The sequence below is a fragment of the Pimephales promelas genome, chromosome 5 (assembly GCF_988280905.1).
Source record: "Pimephales promelas chromosome 5, fPimPro1.hap1.1, whole genome shotgun sequence".
In the NCBI taxonomy this organism is placed as follows: domain Eukaryota; kingdom Metazoa; phylum Chordata; class Actinopteri; order Cypriniformes; family Leuciscidae; genus Pimephales; species Pimephales promelas.
In genome coordinates this window covers 7,714,933-7,736,407 of record NC_142773.1, presented here as the reverse complement: position 1 = coordinate 7,736,407, position 21,475 = coordinate 7,714,933, and the positions used below count along the sequence as shown (strand labels likewise).

At 40.5% G+C, this 21,475-nt stretch overlaps 1 protein-coding gene and 1 long non-coding RNA gene across 2 annotated transcripts in view; one reads left to right on the top strand and one right to left on the bottom strand.

Moving 5' to 3' along the window:
• LOC120461542 (zinc finger protein 521) overlaps positions 1–21,475 on the top strand; it is a 115,174-nt gene that overhangs the window by 49,549 nt on the left and 44,150 nt on the right. Inside the window, exons 4-5 of the mRNA XM_089130877.1 lie at positions 14,636–18,084; positions 18,274–18,358. Of these exons, the coding sequence (XP_088987003.1) occupies positions 14,636–18,084; positions 18,274–18,358 (3,534 nt within the window). The remainder of the gene's footprint in view (positions 1–14,635; positions 18,085–18,273; positions 18,359–21,475) is intronic.
• The window catches only part of LOC148981348 (uncharacterized), a 183,698-nt gene that overhangs the window by 130,244 nt on the left and 31,979 nt on the right, over positions 1–21,475 (bottom strand). The gene's annotated exons all lie outside the window — the stretch shown is intronic.

Here is a 21,475-nt window from a genome sequence, read left to right as displayed (position 1 = left end):
TTCTTTACTTTGAAATTGTGTAGTTGTTGTAGGGCATAAACAAGCATGGCACAGATGGAATTGGGATCAGAATGGGAAACAGTAATTAAACCCTAAAGATTAGATGGACTTAGTCACTTTATACCATGGGTATTTGTCGATGCCATTTCTTGCATGTTAATGAAGCACTGCAGATATCTCACAGTAGTACACACACTAAACTGTAAATGCGCCTTTGAATAGTAGTCATGGATGTAAATGAGGTTGAAGTCAATATGCACTATATGCTTTGTTTTCATTGTTCTAGCTCTGTCTGTACTTGTGTCTCTCTTCTGTAGTGAGGAATAAGGGAGGGTGAGATGAATATGACTGGGGAGAAACAGAGATGTTTGTTCATCTGGAGCGGATTAGAGTATGTGCAGTTAAAAAGACCAAAGCAGAACGTCAGTGTGTGTGAGTCTGGTTTGCTCCACATTGTTGGGACTGAATGTCCTCGCAAGGATAATAAAACCTGAAATCAGCTCCGTTATTGGGAGCAGCCAACGGTCCCCTTGAGCAAAATGGCTTAATAAACATACTAAATAATGTCTTGATGAAAATGTAGGAATACTGCGAGGTTTTTGTAAGGCTTAGGTTTCGTGTGTAGAGGCAAGGAGGACAGAAAATACAATTAGCTTACTACCAAAACAAGAGTCAGTGGACATTCCCGACCATGTTCTGAAGAGGAAAAAAAAAGATAAATAAAAATAAAAAACAATTAAACTCTGACTCTTCCCGTTTTCAACCCGCTTTGTTTTGTTACAATGTTGGTACAGTTGTACAGGTATGTGTAAATGAATGATGATTACTTATTTTACATGTTATCTGGACCGTGAAATGCAGGTTTATTCGTAAGCATAACTGTACGTTCACACCGCCGCTAACTTGAGCTTCCAAAGCGGCCGGAAGTCATTCATTTTCAATGGAAGCTGGCTTTTCTCAGCTGCAAGGAGTGTCAAATCCATTGGCGTCGCGTTTTTTGGCGTTTTGAGCGTCAATCAGAAAGTTGAAAGAAGCTGAGCTTTATGGTAATGAGCTGTGATGGGTTCAGTGGCAAGAAGCGGCAATATTATTAATTAAATTTAACAAATTAGAATTGAGTAATAATTAATCAAATTATTCCTCAAAAGTTAACTATTTAAAATGAGTAAAGTTTACACCAAAAAATTTAACAAAAATATCTCACTAACAGACAGACGTCAAAGATTAATGAAAAACTCTTTATTTTATGTTGTCAAGTCAACATTGAAGACACCTGATGTTAACAAGCAGAATCACTGAAGGAGAAAACCGTTATTTTCAAACAAACCTAAAACAAACACTGATCACCATAATGGTGACTTAAAGTTACGGTTTGTTTTTTTTTTGGTTTGTTTGTTTGTTTTTTGGTTGTTGTTGTAAGTTTTACTCATTTTAAATGATTAACTTTTAAGGAATTAATTTGATTAATTATTACTCATTTCTAATTTGTTAAATTTAATTAATAATATTGCTTGTAATCCGTTGCCACAATTGTTTTGATTAGATAAAGCGTATTCATTTTTACAGTGCAGCAACCAATCGGAATATAGACATCCTTCACGCTGGCTGAGGCCCTATTTAAACAAGAATGCTCGCGGGTGAAAACGTAAAAATATTTTATCTGATGTGCTTTTCGTTTACACGGCGACGGCGTTTTTGGGGCTTAAAAGCGCAAAAAAAGTTAAACCACCCTCCAGAGTGGAAATCTTAAAAACGCTCCACCGCCGCGTTCCCGTGTAAACGGTAAAAATGCAAAAGTCTGCTTGATGGTGAAAGTTGTACGCAGGCGCACGGACTTGGTGTTGTAGTAGTATGCACTCCTAGCCGTCTGGAGTGCATACTACATTGAATTTCACATACTTTTGCGTCATCATATGCACGCGGATTTCCCACCCAAAACGCTCGTCTAAACGCAGAATAAAAAGTGATAACGCAACGCCACTTTTGCGTTTTCTCTTCAGAATCGTTTCCGTGTAAACATAGCCTGATTCCGGAGAAACATACGATGTAAACTTTCGTTCCTACCAAAACATTAGTTACGAGAAAATGGAAGAGAAGCTAATAATCGCCGTTGCTGTGTTTCCTACTGGATTCGTATCATTTAGGACATGACATTGTTTGCTTATAGGGACCGCATGAGCGCAACTTTTATTTAAACTATTTACGAACGCTCGTTTTAAAGCGGTAATGCAATTCATTTGCTCACAGTTACACAGATTTGACCGCAAATAATTATAAAAATAGCTAACTTTTTTTTTTCTTGACCAAATGTGACCAAAAATACTGTCATTATAAAAGGTTTCTTCAATGTATTGCTTGTTTTTTTCTGTTTATTACATTTTATGGTGTGACACTTCTATTCACCCTGTAACGTCAGAGCGTTCAATGCGTCAACAAGCTTCCCCGTACTTTTTGACAAGCGTCCTTGATGGCGGCCAGAGCTTCTTTGACGCTCAAGTCGGCGGCGGTGTGAACGTACAGCAATCTGCCGGATGACGCGATATTTCTACAGCATATCTTTGTTTTAAATTACCTGGAAATATTATGAAAGATTTGATTTTAAAAGTGGAGCTTGTGAAGCATTTTTATCTCTCATACTTCTTCTTTTTAATTTCTGGACTTTTTCTTTTTCAAAACACTCTTCCAAAACCATGGATGAGGTGTCAACTTTCAAACTACTGACTTTCTAATCAGGCTTTCTCAGGCCAGCATTTAAGATTGTTCACAAACTTTACTCATGCATGTCCTTTTAGGATTTCAAGTATACAAACAGCACACATACAAAGACTTTCAACAGGCGACCAATAAAACTCTTTTTTTTTTTTTTACATTTCTTGACAATTATTACAAAACAACTACAATAATAATACATACAATAAATACAGTAGTAATATTTAGTGTATGTTTTATTTAACTGGTACTCAGCTATTATTCAACCACTTTATTATTTTTAATAATCACAGATCATTAGTCTTTTAATGCTCAGTAAATGCTGTGTGTGTCATTATGGTCAGCTTTAGTTTACCGAACTCTGGCACTGCCTCCCCTGCCACCCTCACTGGTGTGTGTGTGTGTGTGTGTGTGTGTGCGTGTGTGTGTGTGTGTGTGTGTGAGCTTGGACGAGGAGTTTTGCCCACCTTTGTCCAAATCTAATCATTAATGAATGCAGTGTGTGTGTGTGTGTGTTCAGGCTTGGCACTATGTCAGTGCATCTTCACACTGATGGGGAATTCATCCTGACATTTCAGACAGGAGTGCATGAAAAACACGCTTTTTACTTGACACTTGTTTTTTTCTCGTCCTCCTCTCCTCATGTTTTTTTTTTCTTGCGTTCAGCCATGTTCTGCTGTTGTTTCACCTGTGACGTGTGAGTATTAAGTATTAATCAGATTAATCAGATCTGAAATTATTGTTTAGTTTTTAAACTAGACTTTCCCAGATTAGCCATGATGTCACATGCCTCCTGATACTATTTGTCTTTGCAGTTCTGTGCATTTATACACTTTACATTATTATCGGTATCACTTTATTTTACAGTGTCCAGTGTCCTGTTACATGTAGTTACTATAGTAATTACTATATTAAAGCTGCAAGCAGCGATGGGCGGGCCCTCGCACCTGTAGCACGTCGGGGTGTGAGGCGGCCGCGTTGCATATTTTACAGCTCAGCCGGTGCGGCTGTGAATTTGCTACGCTTCTTCATTAAAGGTCACTTTCTATTGCCAGCAGGTGGCGCTATGACTGTGGGTGAATGTCGGCATGTCGATTTGTTCAGGGCGGGACTCTTGTCAAATGTGTAAAATTTTGTGCAGATCTGGGCATTTACAGCCAAGTTACTACAACTTCCTGTTTCATGGTGAATCTTCGACGACACGGACACGCCCATTGACGAAAACGCGCAGATAGCACAACTTTACATCGTCAATGCCTTTAGAAGGCACAGCAGAAATGTGAAGTCGATCCGACTAAATCCCTAGGAGGAGTTAGTTAAAGTACGTAATGAGTAAATCATCCAAAAATGGCGGTAAAATTCGGAATGGCGGACTTCCTGTTGAGTTTAGGGCATCGCTCCAAGAGACTTTTCAGTGCGTCTGGACATGGTAGATGTGCCACAGAAATTTCGTACATGTCAAATAATGTGCACGGATAAATCATTTATAATATATACTGTAATATTTATATTTTATATTTTTATATCTAAGGCCCTTTTTTTCTAAACAAGCATGCAATTGTTGAATATTAGGTAGAACGTAAGTATAAAAATAAAAATAGAACAAACGTACGGACATTGTACTGTAAAAATTAATACGCTATATCTAATCAATACAATTGTGACAACAGATTATTTAAAATGAGCCAAATTTATCCCCCCCAAAAATTAAACAAAAATATCTGAATAAGAGATAGACGTCAAAGATGAATGAATAACTCTTTATTTTATATTGCCAACATTGAAGACACCTGATGTTAACAAACAGAATCACTGAAGGAGAAAACCTTAATTTTAAGTCACCATTGATGATTATTACTCAATTCTAATTTGTTAAACTTAATTATTAAGAATGCTAATTATTGATTAGATATAGCATATTCTTTTTTACAGTGTGGGACTCCTGATACCAATAAACGTTGTCACACACTGTTTGCCATTTTGAAGTTGTGGAAGCAAGACATGCTGGGAAATGTGTTTGGTGTGAAACAGACATATGAACTGCTATGAGCAGTTGGAGTTTGTTTGGCTCATCCATCTGCTTTTTCTTGGCCGCCTGTACTGGTTGTAGCCGAGCACACACTGGTGTATATGGCACTCGCTGTCTCGGGGTGGGGAGCCAGTGAAGCGGGCCGGGCTGGGCCGGGCTGGGCTGTGCTGGGGGACAGATTGCCCTCCCCCCGGTGGGCCGCAGGGGACAGAGACCCAGCCAGGGCCCCGGGCAGAGCCTTCCTGTTTGCTCACTCATACCTGACCCGCTCAGCAGCACTTCCCTCCCCGAGCGCTTCACGCTGAGATGAGCCCGAGGACCGGCTGAATAATGGAGCGAAGAGCTGATACAGAAACAATATTAAGCTGAAAAGATTAGCTTTTCCATCATGATTGTCCTATGATCGATCATCATTGAAAATCTCTGCAATCAGCTTTTTAAAAAAAATATGTGTCCTTTATTGAGGGAGTCCAGACGCGCTCTGATCAATATCGGGTCTCGGCAGTCTGCGGTTCTTAGTCTCGATCGATGTTCTCTCGCACAGTAAATCTGGAGAACAGAAGGAGAGGCTGTCCTAGTTTTCATGTCCCAATCTTTCATTTGTCTCCGTCTTTCTGGGTGTCCACCTGTGCTGTGTGATTTCTGGGACACTGACCAAGTGGACGGACCTGTTGACGCGCTGCTGCTCTCCTGTGGTGGACAGACGCGTGCTCGGATCTCGCAGGAAGAGCGCTCAACTGTATTGATCAGGCACTTACGTAAAGTGTTCTTCAAATCTTAAAAGTATATGTATTTAAAAAGTATATATATTGTCCTGTTTATTATAATCCCGCACTTCAGTTTTGCCGTCTGTCGCTTTAAATGCTCAAGCTCTTAAAGCAGGATGGATTCTGATTGGCTGTAAAAAAATCTTTCTGTAAGTGATTCCAACGATATAATTTCTCTGTGCCGTTATCATTATAGATGTGGTGTGGAATCTGCTATTCTTTTATATTTAGATTGTTTTAGAGCTATATCTTTAATGTAATCGTTAGAGTTGTTGTCCTTGGTGTGAACGGGCCTTTACACAGTCCCTCCAGGATTTCACGATTTTTTTTTTTGTGATTTGCGATCAAAATGACTGATTTTGTGGTGGTAATTTCCAAAAATTTGTGAAAAAATGTGCGATTTATATATAACATTTACCATAATAGTATTCAGTCCTTCCAGAAAAACGCGGAGTTTTTTTGTGATTGTTGCATGCAAAAATTGATTGATTACGCGGTTAACTACTGGCAGCTGTGGTTGCCAGCAGTATACCGTAAATTTATGCAATTTTATGCGATGAAATTGCAGGAATTTGCAAAAATTGAGGGAACTTGCAAAAATTGCGGTTTGATGAAAAAGAGAAAAAAAGTGATTCCCCCAACATCCTGTTCTCACTAGGCTAATGTAAGAGTCATTTCTTATTACTTCCTTTGATAAGCAAGCATACTACATCACAGAAAGTGCTGGGAATATTTTATTTCTCATCTTGTTTTATTTCAGACTGTAACGAGTGTAAATAAGGTGTGGCCCCTTTAAGAGCTGCGCGCTCCCTGTTGAACTCTCTGCAGTGTTATATGTGCGCCTCGAACGCCCCATGTGTGCGGGTAATTTCTGTCTGATGCTACTTCTTTTATCTTATGTTGTTTATTAAGTAACGATGTGACGGTAGAACGTGTGACAGACAGTTATACGAGTTCGATTTGTGAGATGTCAATCGCCTCCGTGAGTCTGTCTGGCGTCGCGTAATTGCGTCACTTCATAACGTTCCCATGGAAACAGGGGGAAATGGCTGCTCTTGTGTGAAGCAAACGCAACATTTTTCAACTTTCTGCTAAGATACATGTGACTTTTTTGCAACGAAAATGCGAGGACTATGAAATTATGCGAACCCCGCATATTTTGCACGGAAATCGGCAATTTATGCGGCGAAAGTGCGGCGTATTTGAAAAAATGCAGCCCCCGCATAAATATGCGGACTTTGGCTGATTTTGCGTTGAATTCAGCGATCGCATAATTGCGTTTTTCTGGAGGGACTGTTTACAGCTGTATAATGACAAATATATTGAAATACATGGCATAAAAGTTTCAATATACACTATTACTGTGTTTGACCCCCTTTCACATTCAGAACTGCCTTAATTTTACGTGGCATTGATTCAACAAGGTGCTGAAAGCATTCTTTAGAAATGTTGGCCCATATTGATAGGATAGCATCTTGCAGTTGATGGAGATTTCTGGGATGTACATCCAGGGCACGAAGCTCCCGTTCCACCACATCCCAAAGATGCTCTATTGGGTTGAGATCTGGTGACTGTGGGGGCCATTTGAGTACAGTGAACTCATTGTCATGTTCAAGAAACCAATTTGAAATGATTTGAGCTTTGTGACATGGTGCATTATCCTGCTGGAAGTAGCCATCAGAGGATGGGGACATGGTGGCCATAAAGGGATGGACATGGTCAGAAACAATGCTCAGGTAGGCCGTGGCATTTTTAACGATGCCCAATTGCCACTAAGGGGCCTAAAGTGTGCCAAGAAAACATCCCCCACACCATTACACCACCACCACCAGCCTGCACAGTGGTAACAAGGCATGATGGATCCATGTTCTCATTCTGTTTACGCCAAATTCTGACTCTACCATCTGAATGTCTCAACAGAAATCGAGACTTATCAGACCAGGCAACATTTTTCCAGTCTTCAACCATCCATTTTTGGTGAGTTCTTGCAAATTGTAACCTCTTTTTCCTATTTTAAGTGGAGATGAGTGGTACCCGGTGGGGTCTTCTGCTGTTGTAGCCCATCCGCCTCAAGGTTGTGCGTGTTGTGGCTTCACAAATGCTTTGCTGCATACCTCAGTTGTAACGAGTGGTTATTTCAGTCAAAGTTGCTCTTCTATCAGCTTGAATCAGTCGGCCCATTCTCCTCTGACCTCTAGCATCAACAAGGCATTTTCGCCCACAGGACTGCCGCATACTGGATGTTTTTCCCTTTTCACACCATTCTTTGTAAACCCTAGAAATGGTTGTGCGAGAAAATCCCAGTAACTGAGCAGATTGTGAAATACTCAGACCGGCCCCATGCCACACTCAAAATTGCTGAAATCACCATTCTTTCCCATTCTGACATTCAGTTTGGAGTTCAGGAGATTGTCTTGATCAGGACCACACCCCTAAATGTATTGAAGCAACTGCCATGTGATTGGTTGATTAGATAATTGCATTAATGAAAAATTGAACAAGTTTTTCCAAATAATCCTTTAGGTGAGTGTAAATGGCATTAAAGTATATTTTAGTTTACCAAAAATTCTTGTCAGTATATTCAGCAGTGCACTTTAACCATATCTCAAAGACAATAGAAGTAACTATGACATTACATATAAAGATGCTCTTATATGCAATATAAGTACGTTTATTATCTTCTTAAAAGGATTGACCAAGGTAGAAACAGAGCGTACAAATCAAGGACCATATTAGTACAAATGTATTTATATGCAAGCCTATATAGGACTTTTGATTCTACAATTAAATTGACTGTGATGTACTTCTTGCAGTCTGGATCTTCTCATATGCAGATGATCAATACTAGATGAGTGTAATCTTGTGAAATAATTTCTTTGAAGGTTTATTGCGTATTGTCATGCCAATTCGTATGTGTGTGCATATGCACTGCTTTACAATGACCCAAAGCATCCAACTCTTCATCCCTGCTATCATATTCAGGTCTCGTAACAACGGCTGAAATATATGCATAACTAGTTTTCCAGTGATATTTGGCTAGATTATGTTTTTCTCAGCGGTCCGGGAATTTAGGTCAGCATGATGCAATCACAGCTGAAGAGTCAGTAACTGGCCTCCTGAACAAGATTAAACATCTTAACCATCGCCTGTTTGAAATTATGATGGATGAAGACTCTAGCTGATCTACAAGTGAAATTCATCAATGCATTCCTATTATACGCAATAAAAGGACCCTTCGAATGTTGAAAGGTCACATTGAAGGTAATATTCCAGCTTGAATACAGTTTAAAGAACTAAGGCACTGGCGAACTCACCCAGATAGCAAACTGACATTGAATCAACGTGGAAATATGACATCGAAACAACGTTGATCTGACATTGTTTTGCTCATCGAATTAACGTTGAACCAACGTCAGGCGCGTCATTATTTCAAAACTAACGGAAAATCAACTTGAAATCAACACGTTGTTTCAACGTTATGAAAGCAAACCAATTTTCGATTTCATTTAGCTTTGAAGAATGCCGCGTCTGACGTTGGTTCAACGTTAATTCGATGAGCAAAATCAACGTTGTTTCAATGTCATGAGAGACGTCGTTTCCACATTGATTTAATGTCAGTTTGCTGTCTGGGTCAGTGTGAAGCGCACACACTCATTCAAATGAGGCATAACCAAACTTCATTGGTATTAGTATTATAAACAACAACAATATGTGTCCCTAAAAAGGACAGAAGGTCAATGTTGCCCATCACAGTTCGGTTCAGGCATCATTTCTGCGTGTCGGTCCGCTTGTTTGGTTTGAATGGCAGCGTTCACACTTTTTGAAATGAACCGCACTAACAGAGCAATTGCACCAGGGTTCGGTTTAATACAACCAAACATACCAAGTGTGAACACACCCTAATTTCTTTCATTTCTTTGGTCCAGACCAAATGAACCAAGTGAACTGAACTACAAGTGTGAATACACCCATAACAAACACAGAATTTTTCCAGGTGTCCGTGTTTTCACTGTTATACGGTAGGGGGCGCTATGAACACAAAAAAACACATGGACTCAAAAAACAAAAAAGAATGCGTTAAGTTAGAATACAACTTTTTTTTTTTTTTAAAGCAGAGGCTGTTTTTTCCTTTGAAATATTGCATGTTCACATACAAAAAAAAATATTCTGGGGGCCATGAAAATTTTGTACAAATTATCAAAAACTTGTATGCAAGTTTTTTTTCAAAAATCCTGGCGGGTAAGATTTAATAAGGAACTATACTTAGAACTGGAATTTTCCTTAAGTAGGTTAATATATTTGTTTGCTTTTATGTTAAGCATCAGTTTTGATGTGAACATAAACCTTATTCGTAGTGTAATGTTCCTGTACTTGACTTCACAGTGAGAGCTTATGCTGGGTTTCATTTCAGACGTCATTTCAGAGTCATTGGTGACACAGCTTTTGCTTCTGCTTAACGTCAAGCCTAAAAAAAATTGGGTTATTGACGCCTCCGACTTGGGAGATGGCCGATCATCATTTTGAATTTTGTGATGGCAGCTGGGGTGGCAAAATACATTTTAGGGGAGGTCAGTGCGACCCCAGGCAGCCCATCTGGATGCTTCCCATTTTGAAAGTATTGCCTGAACACCTACACATTATACTTTCTAGCCTGAGATGCCTACCAATTTGAGTTCATTTAATTCTACGTATCTTTTGCAGGATGCCTGCTAGGATATTGAGAAGTAAGGTTTTTTGCTTAGAGAACTGGACACTTTAAAGGGATACTCCACTTTTTTTTGTAAATAAGCTCATTTTACAACTCCCCCAGAGTTAAACAGTTGAGTTTTACCGTTTTCGAATCCATTCAGCTGATTTATTTAGAAGAATATCAGTAACCAGACGATTTCTGGTCTTATTGACTTCCATAGTAGGAAAAAAATATACTATGGTAGTCAATGAGACCAGAAACTGTCTGGTTACATCAGCTGAATGGATTCGAAAACGGTAAAACTCAACTGTTTAACTCTGGGGGAGTTGTAAAATGAGCCTATTTCCAAAAAAAGTGGAGTATCCCTTTAAGAAAGATCAACTAATGCACATTCTTCATTCCTGAGAAGTACAAGCATTTTCCCATTGTTTTCACAAACCGTTCATTATCACCCTTACAGCTCATAACATCTTCCTTTGTACTAAGAGATTTCCCTTTAAACATGTTTTCATGCCATGTCATCCTGTCTGCTTCCTTCTTTAGAGTGACCACACCAGTGGGATGTTAGTTAGCAACATATGGTCCCTTCAGGACGTATTCCCTCAGATAAATCTTCAAATGTCAAAGGGAACTCTTTATTTTTTCCCCTAAGGAACTATTCAGGTGATTCAGCACCTTTTTATGTAGTTGTTTTCCAGCAAAAAATAATAATAATGACCAAACTTCAGTTATAAAGGTTATTTCCAGATCTGCATCTTTATAGAAGCCATAAAAACTAGTTTGTACTGTATACACTAAAGACATATATACTTTTGACCAAATAAAAAAAATACTCTAATTTGTTACATTCAAATATGAGTTTTTCTCAACTTATATTAATGGTTTAGTTCCTTACAATTAACCTTAAACTAACCTTAAATATTTCTACAAAATAAAAATAAACACACACTCACACACATAAATTTAGGGCTGTCAAACGATTAATCGAATCCAAAATAAAAGTTTGTGTTTACATAATAAATATGGGTGCACTGTGTATAATTATTTTGTATATATAAATTATATATATATATATATATATATATACATGCATGTATATTTAAGAAAAAATATTATTTATATATAAAATATTTATATTTATATATAATATAAATTACATATAAATCTATATACAGTATATACATGAAAATATTTCTTAAATATATACAAGCATGTGTGTGTATTTATATATATATATATATATATATATATATATATAATTTACACAGTGCACCCACATCGTTTGACAGCCCTAATATATATATATATATATATATATATATATATATATATGTGTGTATGTATGTATAGTAAAAATATTATTATTATTATTATTTTATAAACTTAATTCAACCATAAACAAAAGCTAAATTAACCATAAAATGGAAACCAAAAACATTTTTAGTCGCTGTTTAATTTAGTTTACTTACTATAAATAAAGGCAGTAATAAGAAAGACCTTATTGTTTTATTGTATTAGGGAGTTTAAATGGAGCAACACTAGTTATACTTGTCTATTGAAATGCATTATTCCATTATTCACATAAAGCTGATGTTTAAAGTGTTTGAAAAAATCTGAAAAAGTGGTTACTTTAAAAACAAAATCAGACCCTGCACCAACGTCAGCACGTGAGATGGAGGTCTTCCTCTCTAGAGTGGCAGGATGTTGGACGAGTGATGCTCAGGAAGGCTTTGGCAGGCCAACAAAGACAGACCCTCAGCTGTAGGGTGTAGGTTTTCAGGACCAGCATCCCCTTTGGCAGGAGCACAGAGGCCACTGCCATGAGCCGGGGATGAGGACCCATGAGACTCTGGCTTTTATTTACTCAGGCGGCTAGCGTCCTGCACATTTCTCGTCTGAGTGAAGTAAAGGTATAAACAAGACAAGAAAGGGAGATAAAAACATGTTTTCATTTGCCCTGACTCTGATCCCATCAGTCAGTGTTCACACTCTTGCTCATGGACACTAGACAATCCTGACATTGACATCTTTAAGTGTGTTAAATCACAGTTGGCTTGCTGATCGGAAGTACATTATTATATATTGTATTGCATTATGGGTAACCATTTGTGTTTGCATTGTGACTGAGCATTACTTTTTTTAGTTCTAAACTGTGTAATAGAAAAGGGAGAATTATTCAGATTGTGTATCTTGGACTGAGCTGTGTGTTTAGAGGAACAGCAGGTCAACCTCTATTGTCATCTGTTTCCTGAAGGCTTGAGTGCTCATAAATGCATGTTATCCTGGCAGAACCTGAGGTAAAAACAATGGAAGAGACATGAATATGCGAGTAGGTTGCTTGAAGATGTCTCACAAATCCTAGCCATTTCCCCTTGTTTTTTCCCTTTCCCAGCAAAACCTCATTGGCGGTTCTCTCCATTATTTAAGTAGGGATATGGGAAAAATTACGAGTTTATGGTTTGTATAAAGAACCAGTTAGATCCCTTGAAGTTAGTCTCTCCTGATGTCACGTCAGGTCATTGATATCCCAATTCGTCGGTTCACTGACCCTATGTGACGTCTCCATTTCTCCAGTTTACATTCCCAGACATTTTAAGGAAGGCCTGTATAATTAGGTTGCGTATGTCCACCAGATCCTGATCAGACATATTTGTTTGGGATATACGGACACTAAGACCTTCAAATAGTGTAATTAATAGGTAATAAACTGTCATAACTTTTGTCTTTGGGGTGATTCTCCCTCTGCTTGCAAAGGTTCATTACTGTACACAACAGCCAAACTATTTTAAAGTGGTCATTTTTTCTGTTCTGACAGACACCTGGGAGTGTGGGAACCACACTATAACAAATCAGCACCAGAACATATCAAGTCCAAAAAAGAAAAGAAAAAAGAAGCAATGCTTTTCATTGGGTGTAGTTACTTTTTCAGTGCAATGTAATAATGTGAACACTACTCACACCAGACAATTTCAAGGGTGATAGTGTGATTGTCTGGAAGTTTATTGTTGAATGCAAAGAATCTGCACAAACGCGGTGCTTTGATGGCTATGGTGGATGCTTTAAATTGGATGAAATTGGGAGACAAATCCTTTCGGTTTTAGTCATTTCCAGTGTTGACTATTAGCATAAATAAATTACAACATGTTATCATTGTGCCAAAATGCTTGCAAAGAGGGGACTCTTACTTATTTGAAAATTGCATCTCACTTGTTCACCTCACTGAAGGGACTTTCCTTATATTGGAGGAAATTTTACTTATTTGCTGTGGCTGGTCATCTTTTAAATGATTGCAAATTCTGTTGGGTATATACTTCAAGTATATAACCACAACACATTACAGCCACTCATGCACAGAACAAATTATATAAAATTAAAACCTGTACTTCGTGTTAAAGTCAAAGCATATGTAGATCAAATATTGCATACAAAAAAGAACAGCTTAAGCGATGCATACATTTTTTGACACCCAAATTAACACATTTCTGTCAGGACCACTATCGTCAGATACGATTGACAATTAGAATACTGTTTGGATTGGCGGTATGGTTCAGTTCTGGGCGAGAACTCCCTGCGCATCCATGCAGCCTAGAATGGATATAAGGGCAGGAGAGCAGCAATAACCTCCTTAGGGTAAACGGAACAGAACCAACATGAATGTATGCAGATATCATTAATTCAAGATTTTAAAGTACAACATAATTCAATAATTTATTCTGATTCAAAGGGAATCAGAATCCCAAATCCTGACTGACGAGAGTAGGAGCTGGGGGTGGAGGAGGGTAATTAGCGATATAGGAGGGTAATTAGTGATAGCTGCTGATAATACTGAATTATTATCAGCAATAATTCAGTGTATATGGATACGGTGAATTATTATGTATATATCTTTATATGTATACAGTGATAGGCGTCGTATTCCTATAGGTAGACGTGGATCAGCTGAAAGTCAGCTGATGTGAGCTTGTCTAACGTGACCTGCCAGAACTGACTCTACACTCGATTTCTGTGTTATCGAGGGGCACTTAAATCATGGTACCATATCATCAGGAAACTGATAGAATTGCCTCTAGACAACTGGAACTATGAGGCAGGGTCTATCAATTGTCAGCCAATCTATAAGGCATTTTCTGTAAGAGTTTCCTAAAACAAGTCCTTGGCTAATGTATAATGACACCAAAGCCCCTACCTCATGTTTTTAATTAAGCATGTAAAACAAATATATTGTCTGTATCATAGTTTGAAAGACTAGCATCCTTGCAAATATTATTGGAATACATGGCATAATGGACCTCGCTTTTCATATACTTGTAATAAAAAATATAATTTTGAAAGGAGAGATTTTATCCAAATCACAAAAAACAGACATCTTGTTGCATCTGTATACCACAAAACAGCAAAAAGTTAATATAATCTATTTTGTCTTTTGGATGTTTTTGACAGATGGAACTGATATAGAAGATGACCCATCCTGCTCTTGGCCTGCATCCTCGCCATCTAGTAAAGACCACACATCTCCAGGCCATGTCGAAGACTATGAATATGGTGAGGACGAAGGAGGTGCCAACCTACCCTACCCATGCCAGTTTTGCGCAAAATCCTTCAGTCGCCTGAGTTTCCTTAAGTGCCACGAACAAAGTCACAGAGATAAACTTCCCTTCAGCTGCACATACTGCAGTCGCTTGTTCAAGCACAAGCGCAGCCGTGACCGACACATCAAGCTTCACACTGGTGACAAAAAGTATCACTGTGGAGACTGTGACTCTGCTTTCTCACGCAGTGATCATCTAAAGATCCATATGAAAACACACGCTGCCAACAAGCCCCATAAATGCCCAGTGTGCCGCCGTGGGTTCCTGTCCACCAACTCGCTTCATGGACACATGCAGGTGCATGAACGTGGGAAGGATGGCGCGAAAGGATTGTCTCCTCAAGAATGGAGGTTAAAAGAGACACGCAAATGCAGCCGCTGTGAGGAGGGTTTCGACATGCCTGAAGAACTGCAGAAGCACATTGCGGAAAGCCACCCGGAGTGCTCTTCTCCTGTAGGAGGGAGTCTAGAACCTGGTCTGCAGTGCATTTATTGCCACGAGCCATTCAGTGATGAGGGAACGCTTCTCGGCCACATCGATCAGGTGCATGGGAGAGACCAGAAGAGCAACACGTGCACTGTGTGCTTTGATAACTTCCCCACTGTTGAGGAGTTGTACACTCACATGGATATTCACCAAATACCAGAGTCCAGCAATAGCCCCTCCGTGTTGCCCGTAGGTTATACTTCTGTTTCAAGCACTACCCCAGACTCCAACCTCTCTGTTGACAGTTTGTCCATGATGGAGACCGTTTCCACTGTCCCCAAGACACGTGGGAGAAGAAAGAGGGCCATTCATAATGACACGTATAGGCGATCTGCCAAACAGCCAAAAATTGAATACAGCTGCATTTACTGTAAAAAACAATTTTTTTCGAGCCTCGCTCTGCTGCAGATTCATCTTAAAACGAAGCATGTTGACAAGCCGGAGCAGGCGCACACCTGCCAATTTTGCTTGGAGATCCTTCCGTCCCTTTGCAATTTGAACGAACACCTGAAACAGATCCACAATGCCGAGGATCCCTCAGGTGTACTTGCTAACCTATCCGATGGCCTGCTACAGTGCAATTTCTGCCCAGAGGTGCTTGGAGATCTTAATGCTCTGCAAGAGCACATACGGCACTCACATGGCTTTCCTAGTCCAGTAGCCAAAGAAAGCAATGCATTCTTTTGCCCCAAGTGCTTTATGGGATTTTTAACTGAGGCCACTCTAGAGGAACATGTCAGACAGACCCATTGTGACTCTGGAAGCTTGCAATTTGACTCTCCTCTAGCCGTCACTCCAAAAGATTCAGTTGTGGAGATCTATTCTTGCTCTTACTGTACCAACTCCCCCATTTTTAACAGTGTTCTGAAGCTTAACAAACACATAAAGGAGAACCACAAGAACATCCCTCTTGCACTGAATTACATCAACAATGGGAGAAGATCCCTGCGAGTCCTCAGCCCCTCATCTCCAGTGTCTGTAGAACAGGCCTCAATATTCAAACAGAGCAGCTCTTCCTTATGTTCAAGCGAGTTCATTTGTAACCAGTGTGGGGCTAAGTACACCAGCTTGGATCTTTTCCAGACACACCTAAAGACCCACCTCGATGGTGTCGTGCCACAGCTTACCTGTCCACAGTGCAACAAGGACTTTCCTAACCAGGAGTCTCTGCTTAAACACGTGACTGTTCATTTCACCATCATGTCTACGTACTACATCTGTGAGAGCTGTGACAAGCAATTCACATCCGTTGATGACTTGCAGAAACATCTCCTGGATATGCACACCTTCATGTTTTTTCGCTGTACCCTCTGCCAGGAGGTGTTTGACTCTAAAGTGTCCACTCAACTCCACCTTGCAGTGAAGCACAGTAATGAGAAGAAGGTATACCGGTGTACTTCTTGCAACTGGGATTTCAGGCATGAGGCTGACCTTCAATTGCATGTCAAACATAGTCACCTTGAAAATCAGGGCTGCTCGCACCGTTGCATTTTTTGTGGTGAGTCCTTTGGCACAGAAGTAGAGCTGCAGTGTCATATTACCACCCATAGCAAGAAATACAATTGTCACTTTTGCTGCAAAGCCTTCCATGCTGTTAATCTGCTAGAACGTCACCTTCGTGAAAAGCATTGTGTGTTTGAGGGAAAGACCCAGAACTGCAGCACCAATGGGTCCATGTCAGGTAGCGGTGATTCGGTTGCCAAAGATGACGGAGACTTCCAGGGCTTTCTGACCAACACCCATGGGGGAACTGGTGCAGGGGAGTCCCGCAACAGTCATGATGGCAGCGAAGAAGACTTTGATACCTCAGAGGTCATGTATAGCTGTGACATCTGTGGTGCATCCTATACCATGGAGTCCCTCCTAACCAATCACCAATTTCGGGACCATAACATTCGCCCAGGAGAGAGTGCTATGCACAAGAGAAAGGCAGAAATGATCAAGGGAAACCACAAATGCAACGTCTGCTCTAGAACCTTCTTCTCGGAGGGAGGACTTCGGGAGCACATGCAAACACACATAGGGCCTGTCAAACACTACATGTGTCCCATTTGTGGAGAGCGCTTCCCTTCGCTACTTACTCTGACAGAACACAAGGTCACTCACAGCAAAAGCCTGGACACTGGAAGCTGCCGGATTTGCAAATTACCTCTGCAGAGTGAGGACGACTTCCTTGAGCACTGTCAGATGCATCCAGATTTGCGTAACTCTTTGACTGGTTTCCGCTGTGTTGTCTGCATGCAGACTGTCACCTCAACCCTAGAACTCAAGATCCACGGCACCTTTCACATGCAGAAGACTGGACCAGCATCTACAAATCACCAAACTGCATCTTCAGCCTCCACACAACTTCAACACAGTCAAAGCCAGAAAGTCTTCAAGTGCGCTGCATGTCTCAAAGAGTTCTACTCTAAGCAGGACTTGGTGAAACTTGACATTAATGGTTTGACATATGGCCTGTGCACGTTATGTGTCAATGCTGCTGGTAGCAAGAGCTCAACTGTAAATGGAGGGATACAGTTGCATCATGGGTCTCAAACGTCAACGGGTCCCGCTGCTGGATGGACCCAAGGGGAGAGCCTTAGCCCTGGTCCTGTGAAGAGAAAGACTCTCTCTTCTTCTTCCTCGTCTTCATCAGTATCGCCCTCTATTTCCAAGACCCGTTGTTCCAGCTGCAATGTTAAATTCGAGACAGAGGCGGAGTTTCAGGCACACCTGCAGACAGTACACAGAGACCAAACACCAGAGGGCGCTCACTTCAGGACTCCCGAGGGCTCCCCCATGTCACGAGTTAGCCCCACCCAAAGTGATGAGGTAAGGTGTGCCTCACAGTATATTAGCCATCAATACAATAGTGATAATTATTGATTTTAAAGATTTATTGTATTGTACTGTTTACTGAATTAAAGAGGAGTGGGAAAAACAACAATAAACTTCTTGTTTAAGCATTATTGTCCAACACTGTTCATTTTTATTTGATGTTTCTTTTTTTCCACTGTTTAGAAGAAGACTTACCAGTGCATCAAGTGTCAGATGGTCTTTTACAGCAAATGGGACATTCAGGTCCATGTTGCCAATCATATGCTAGGTAAGACTTCATTTTAATTGGACCTGTAACAACTGGCTAAACATATTTTGATGTCAATTTTGGGTATGTGACCCCAACATGACCTCCTTTTCCTTAATTTGGTTCAAATTATTTTTATTTATTGATATTACTGGAAAACCCGCTGAAATATATCTATTGCTTGTTCCTATTCAAGATTTGAGAGGTTTTATGGAAAAATAATGTTTTAACAGAATTGCCTCTCTACTTGAAATAAGCATGTTCCATTTTTCTCAATAGATATAAGAAGCTTTTCATTTTCAGTTGGTCCTGCTGAAGCGCATTCTGTTGCAGTCTCACATCAAGTGTGTGTAAATCTGGACTGTAATTCCCTCTCAACCAGCATGTGCCAGAACTGCAAAGGGGAAAAACAAAAGCCTGATTTGAGAAGCTTTAAATACCTTCTCCCTTGAAAAAAGAGCATAATTCCTCCTGTTAATGGCCATCTGTAAAGATGAGGTGAAACGGGGGCTGTCGGGTCATCTGCGCTCAGCTGTCAGTGCTATTAGCGTATGTAATGGAGCAGGCGCTGCTCTTCAGGGTGTTGTTTCTAAGCACATGTCCCTGTTTTATCGCCATCGATAACTCAATATGTAGAGAATTGGAGGCTGTTAAACATGAGCACAAAAGCCTTGTAGGTCCTTGTAACCTGACCTTGTGGTTTGTAAAAATAGAAAAGTGTGCTTTCTTTTGTGCATATTTGATTTACAGTCATTAATATTGCGAGACATCTTTCAGAAAGCAATCAGATCTCACACCGATAAGGCAAGGATGTGGAGGTAGGTGTGAACTGGACGGTAGGGACTGGTCTTGGCCACAGGAGCCCTGATATCCCTGCAGATAGGAACTCACAGCTTGAATGGCCCAAATCCATACTTGCTGTTTAGTTGGTTTGTCTGTTGTTGGAGATGTAGAAAGGCTTCAGCGCCACAGAGAGTTTGACCCCATCCCCCATTTTCCACCATAATTGTCACCAGCTTTCAAGCTTTCAGCTGACAAATTTCCATCATCCTCTAAAGCATCCTTTTTTTGTCAAGTTGACCACCTTCTCAAGGACAGTCACACATGGGGGTCCAGCATGTGGCATGAGGTGGGGGTGGATGATTACAGTGGCTGCAAATAGATCCAGGCTTGTGTCGTTCCGTTGCACGGTGGGGAGTGAGTGACCCGGGCAGCCCAGCCAGGGTAGGGTGGGTGAGGTGGATGGCAGAGACAGTTGGTGGACGCTTGGAGCAGTGCATGATGCACATTTGTTGTCCAGCAGGCCACTCTGTGTGAGGCAGCACTGTGGGCTGATGTCATGCTGAAAGGAGAGAGGAGAAAATCTTATGGAAAAAAAGAGAAATAAAGTGGATAAACAGAGAAGGGGAGACAATATTGCAGTGTGCAGCATGTTTTATTAGTTATTTTTAAATGGATGTTTAAATGGATCATGTAGAGTGATACATGTTTTTTAAATGTTAGCCAGATTAAAGAAGTCATTAGTGTGCATTTCTTGACAATGTTTCTTATTTTGTTGGCTTTTCCATGGTGACGGTTTCAGCATGGCAATGCCCAACGAAAACTAACGGATGTGAATAAATGGGACAAATGGATTGTATTCTAGGATGATTCAAGAGACTTGAAATTACAGATGAACTGAATATCAATATCAAACTATTTATCATTGAAGAAGAGGAATGTGAAATGGGCAAGAATAGAAATGTACAAGACTCTCTGCTGCATTGATTTGTAATGGATTATCATGGCCATAATCAATGTACAGCAGTTTTGTTTGTTCGATTTGTTTGTTTATTTAAGAGTTTAGATAACATTTTCAAACTTAAATTATCAAAAGACAAATCTAGACCTATCTAATCAAGGATTAAATTGCATTAAAAACATTTTTGCATGTTACAAAGCCAAGTCATTAACCCAAAGGTGAGGTTCGTATGTGGAGGGTACATCCTATGGACTTACCTGATGGGAAGTACTACATAGGGCCACAGCGAGTGTTGACAGATGAAGGCTCTGTCCAGTGAAATACGCAGGGTTCACCAACAGGGAACCCAGATAGTAGAAGAATACATACTGTACTGTATATGGGATCACCATTAGGGAATCAGCACTTAGCCCACGTACAAGGGCTCACCAGAAAAGAGGCATGCCACAAGTAATTGGCTTGGTAGCAAATTGCTTGGTAGCAAAAGTGCTTGGAGGTAGGAAAAGGCATCCTGGATTCACCAGACGTGGGGAACTCACAAGGACAAAAAAAGTGCACATTATCACCTCAGAGAGGGCAAGTGAGTTTTTACCTGTCAGTACCCAAGACTCACGATGAACCTGGATCTACGCAGAGATTATACAATCTTGTGAAGGTGTTGGTGTAGCCCAGTCCGCAGCTCTGCAAATGTCTGGCAACGAGTCACCATTCGCCAAAGCTTAAGGGACTGTGATGCCTCTGGTAGAGTGAGCTCTCACTCACAGGGGATAAGGTACGGCTTGGGCTTGATAAGTCAGGAGAATGGCATCCACGATCTAGTGGGCCATTCTTTTTTGGAGACAGCCATCCCCTACTGCTGACCTCAAAAGCAGACAAACAGCTGCTCAGATCATCTAAAGCTCTGTGTGCGGTCCAGGTATATGTGCAAGATGCGCACCGGGCACAACAGAGATAGGGCTGGGTCTTTCTCATCAGGAGGGATCGCTTGCAAGTTCACCACTTGATCCCTGAAAGGAGTAGTGAGAACTTTGAGCCAGGCTGGGCCAGGCTGGGGCTCTTAGGGCCACGTGAGAGTCAGCCAGATCAAACTCTAGGTTAACGGAGAGAGCTTGTTGATGCCAAGCTCTCTTGATGGAGGTAAAAGCAGTCAGCAAGGCAGTCTTCATGGAATGTCTTCAGGGCACTAAGCTAAACTGCCCAAGGACCAACGAGAGATCCCAAGAGGGGATGAGGCACAGTATCAGCGGATTTAACCTCTGTGCAGGAGTCTAATAGTTTGGTTGTGTTTTTCCAGAGACCTACCACCCACAGTGTTGTGGTTTGCTGCTATTGCAGTCATGTACACATTAAGGGTAGAATAAGACAAGTGCTTCTCTAGGCCTTCTTGCAGGAAGGAA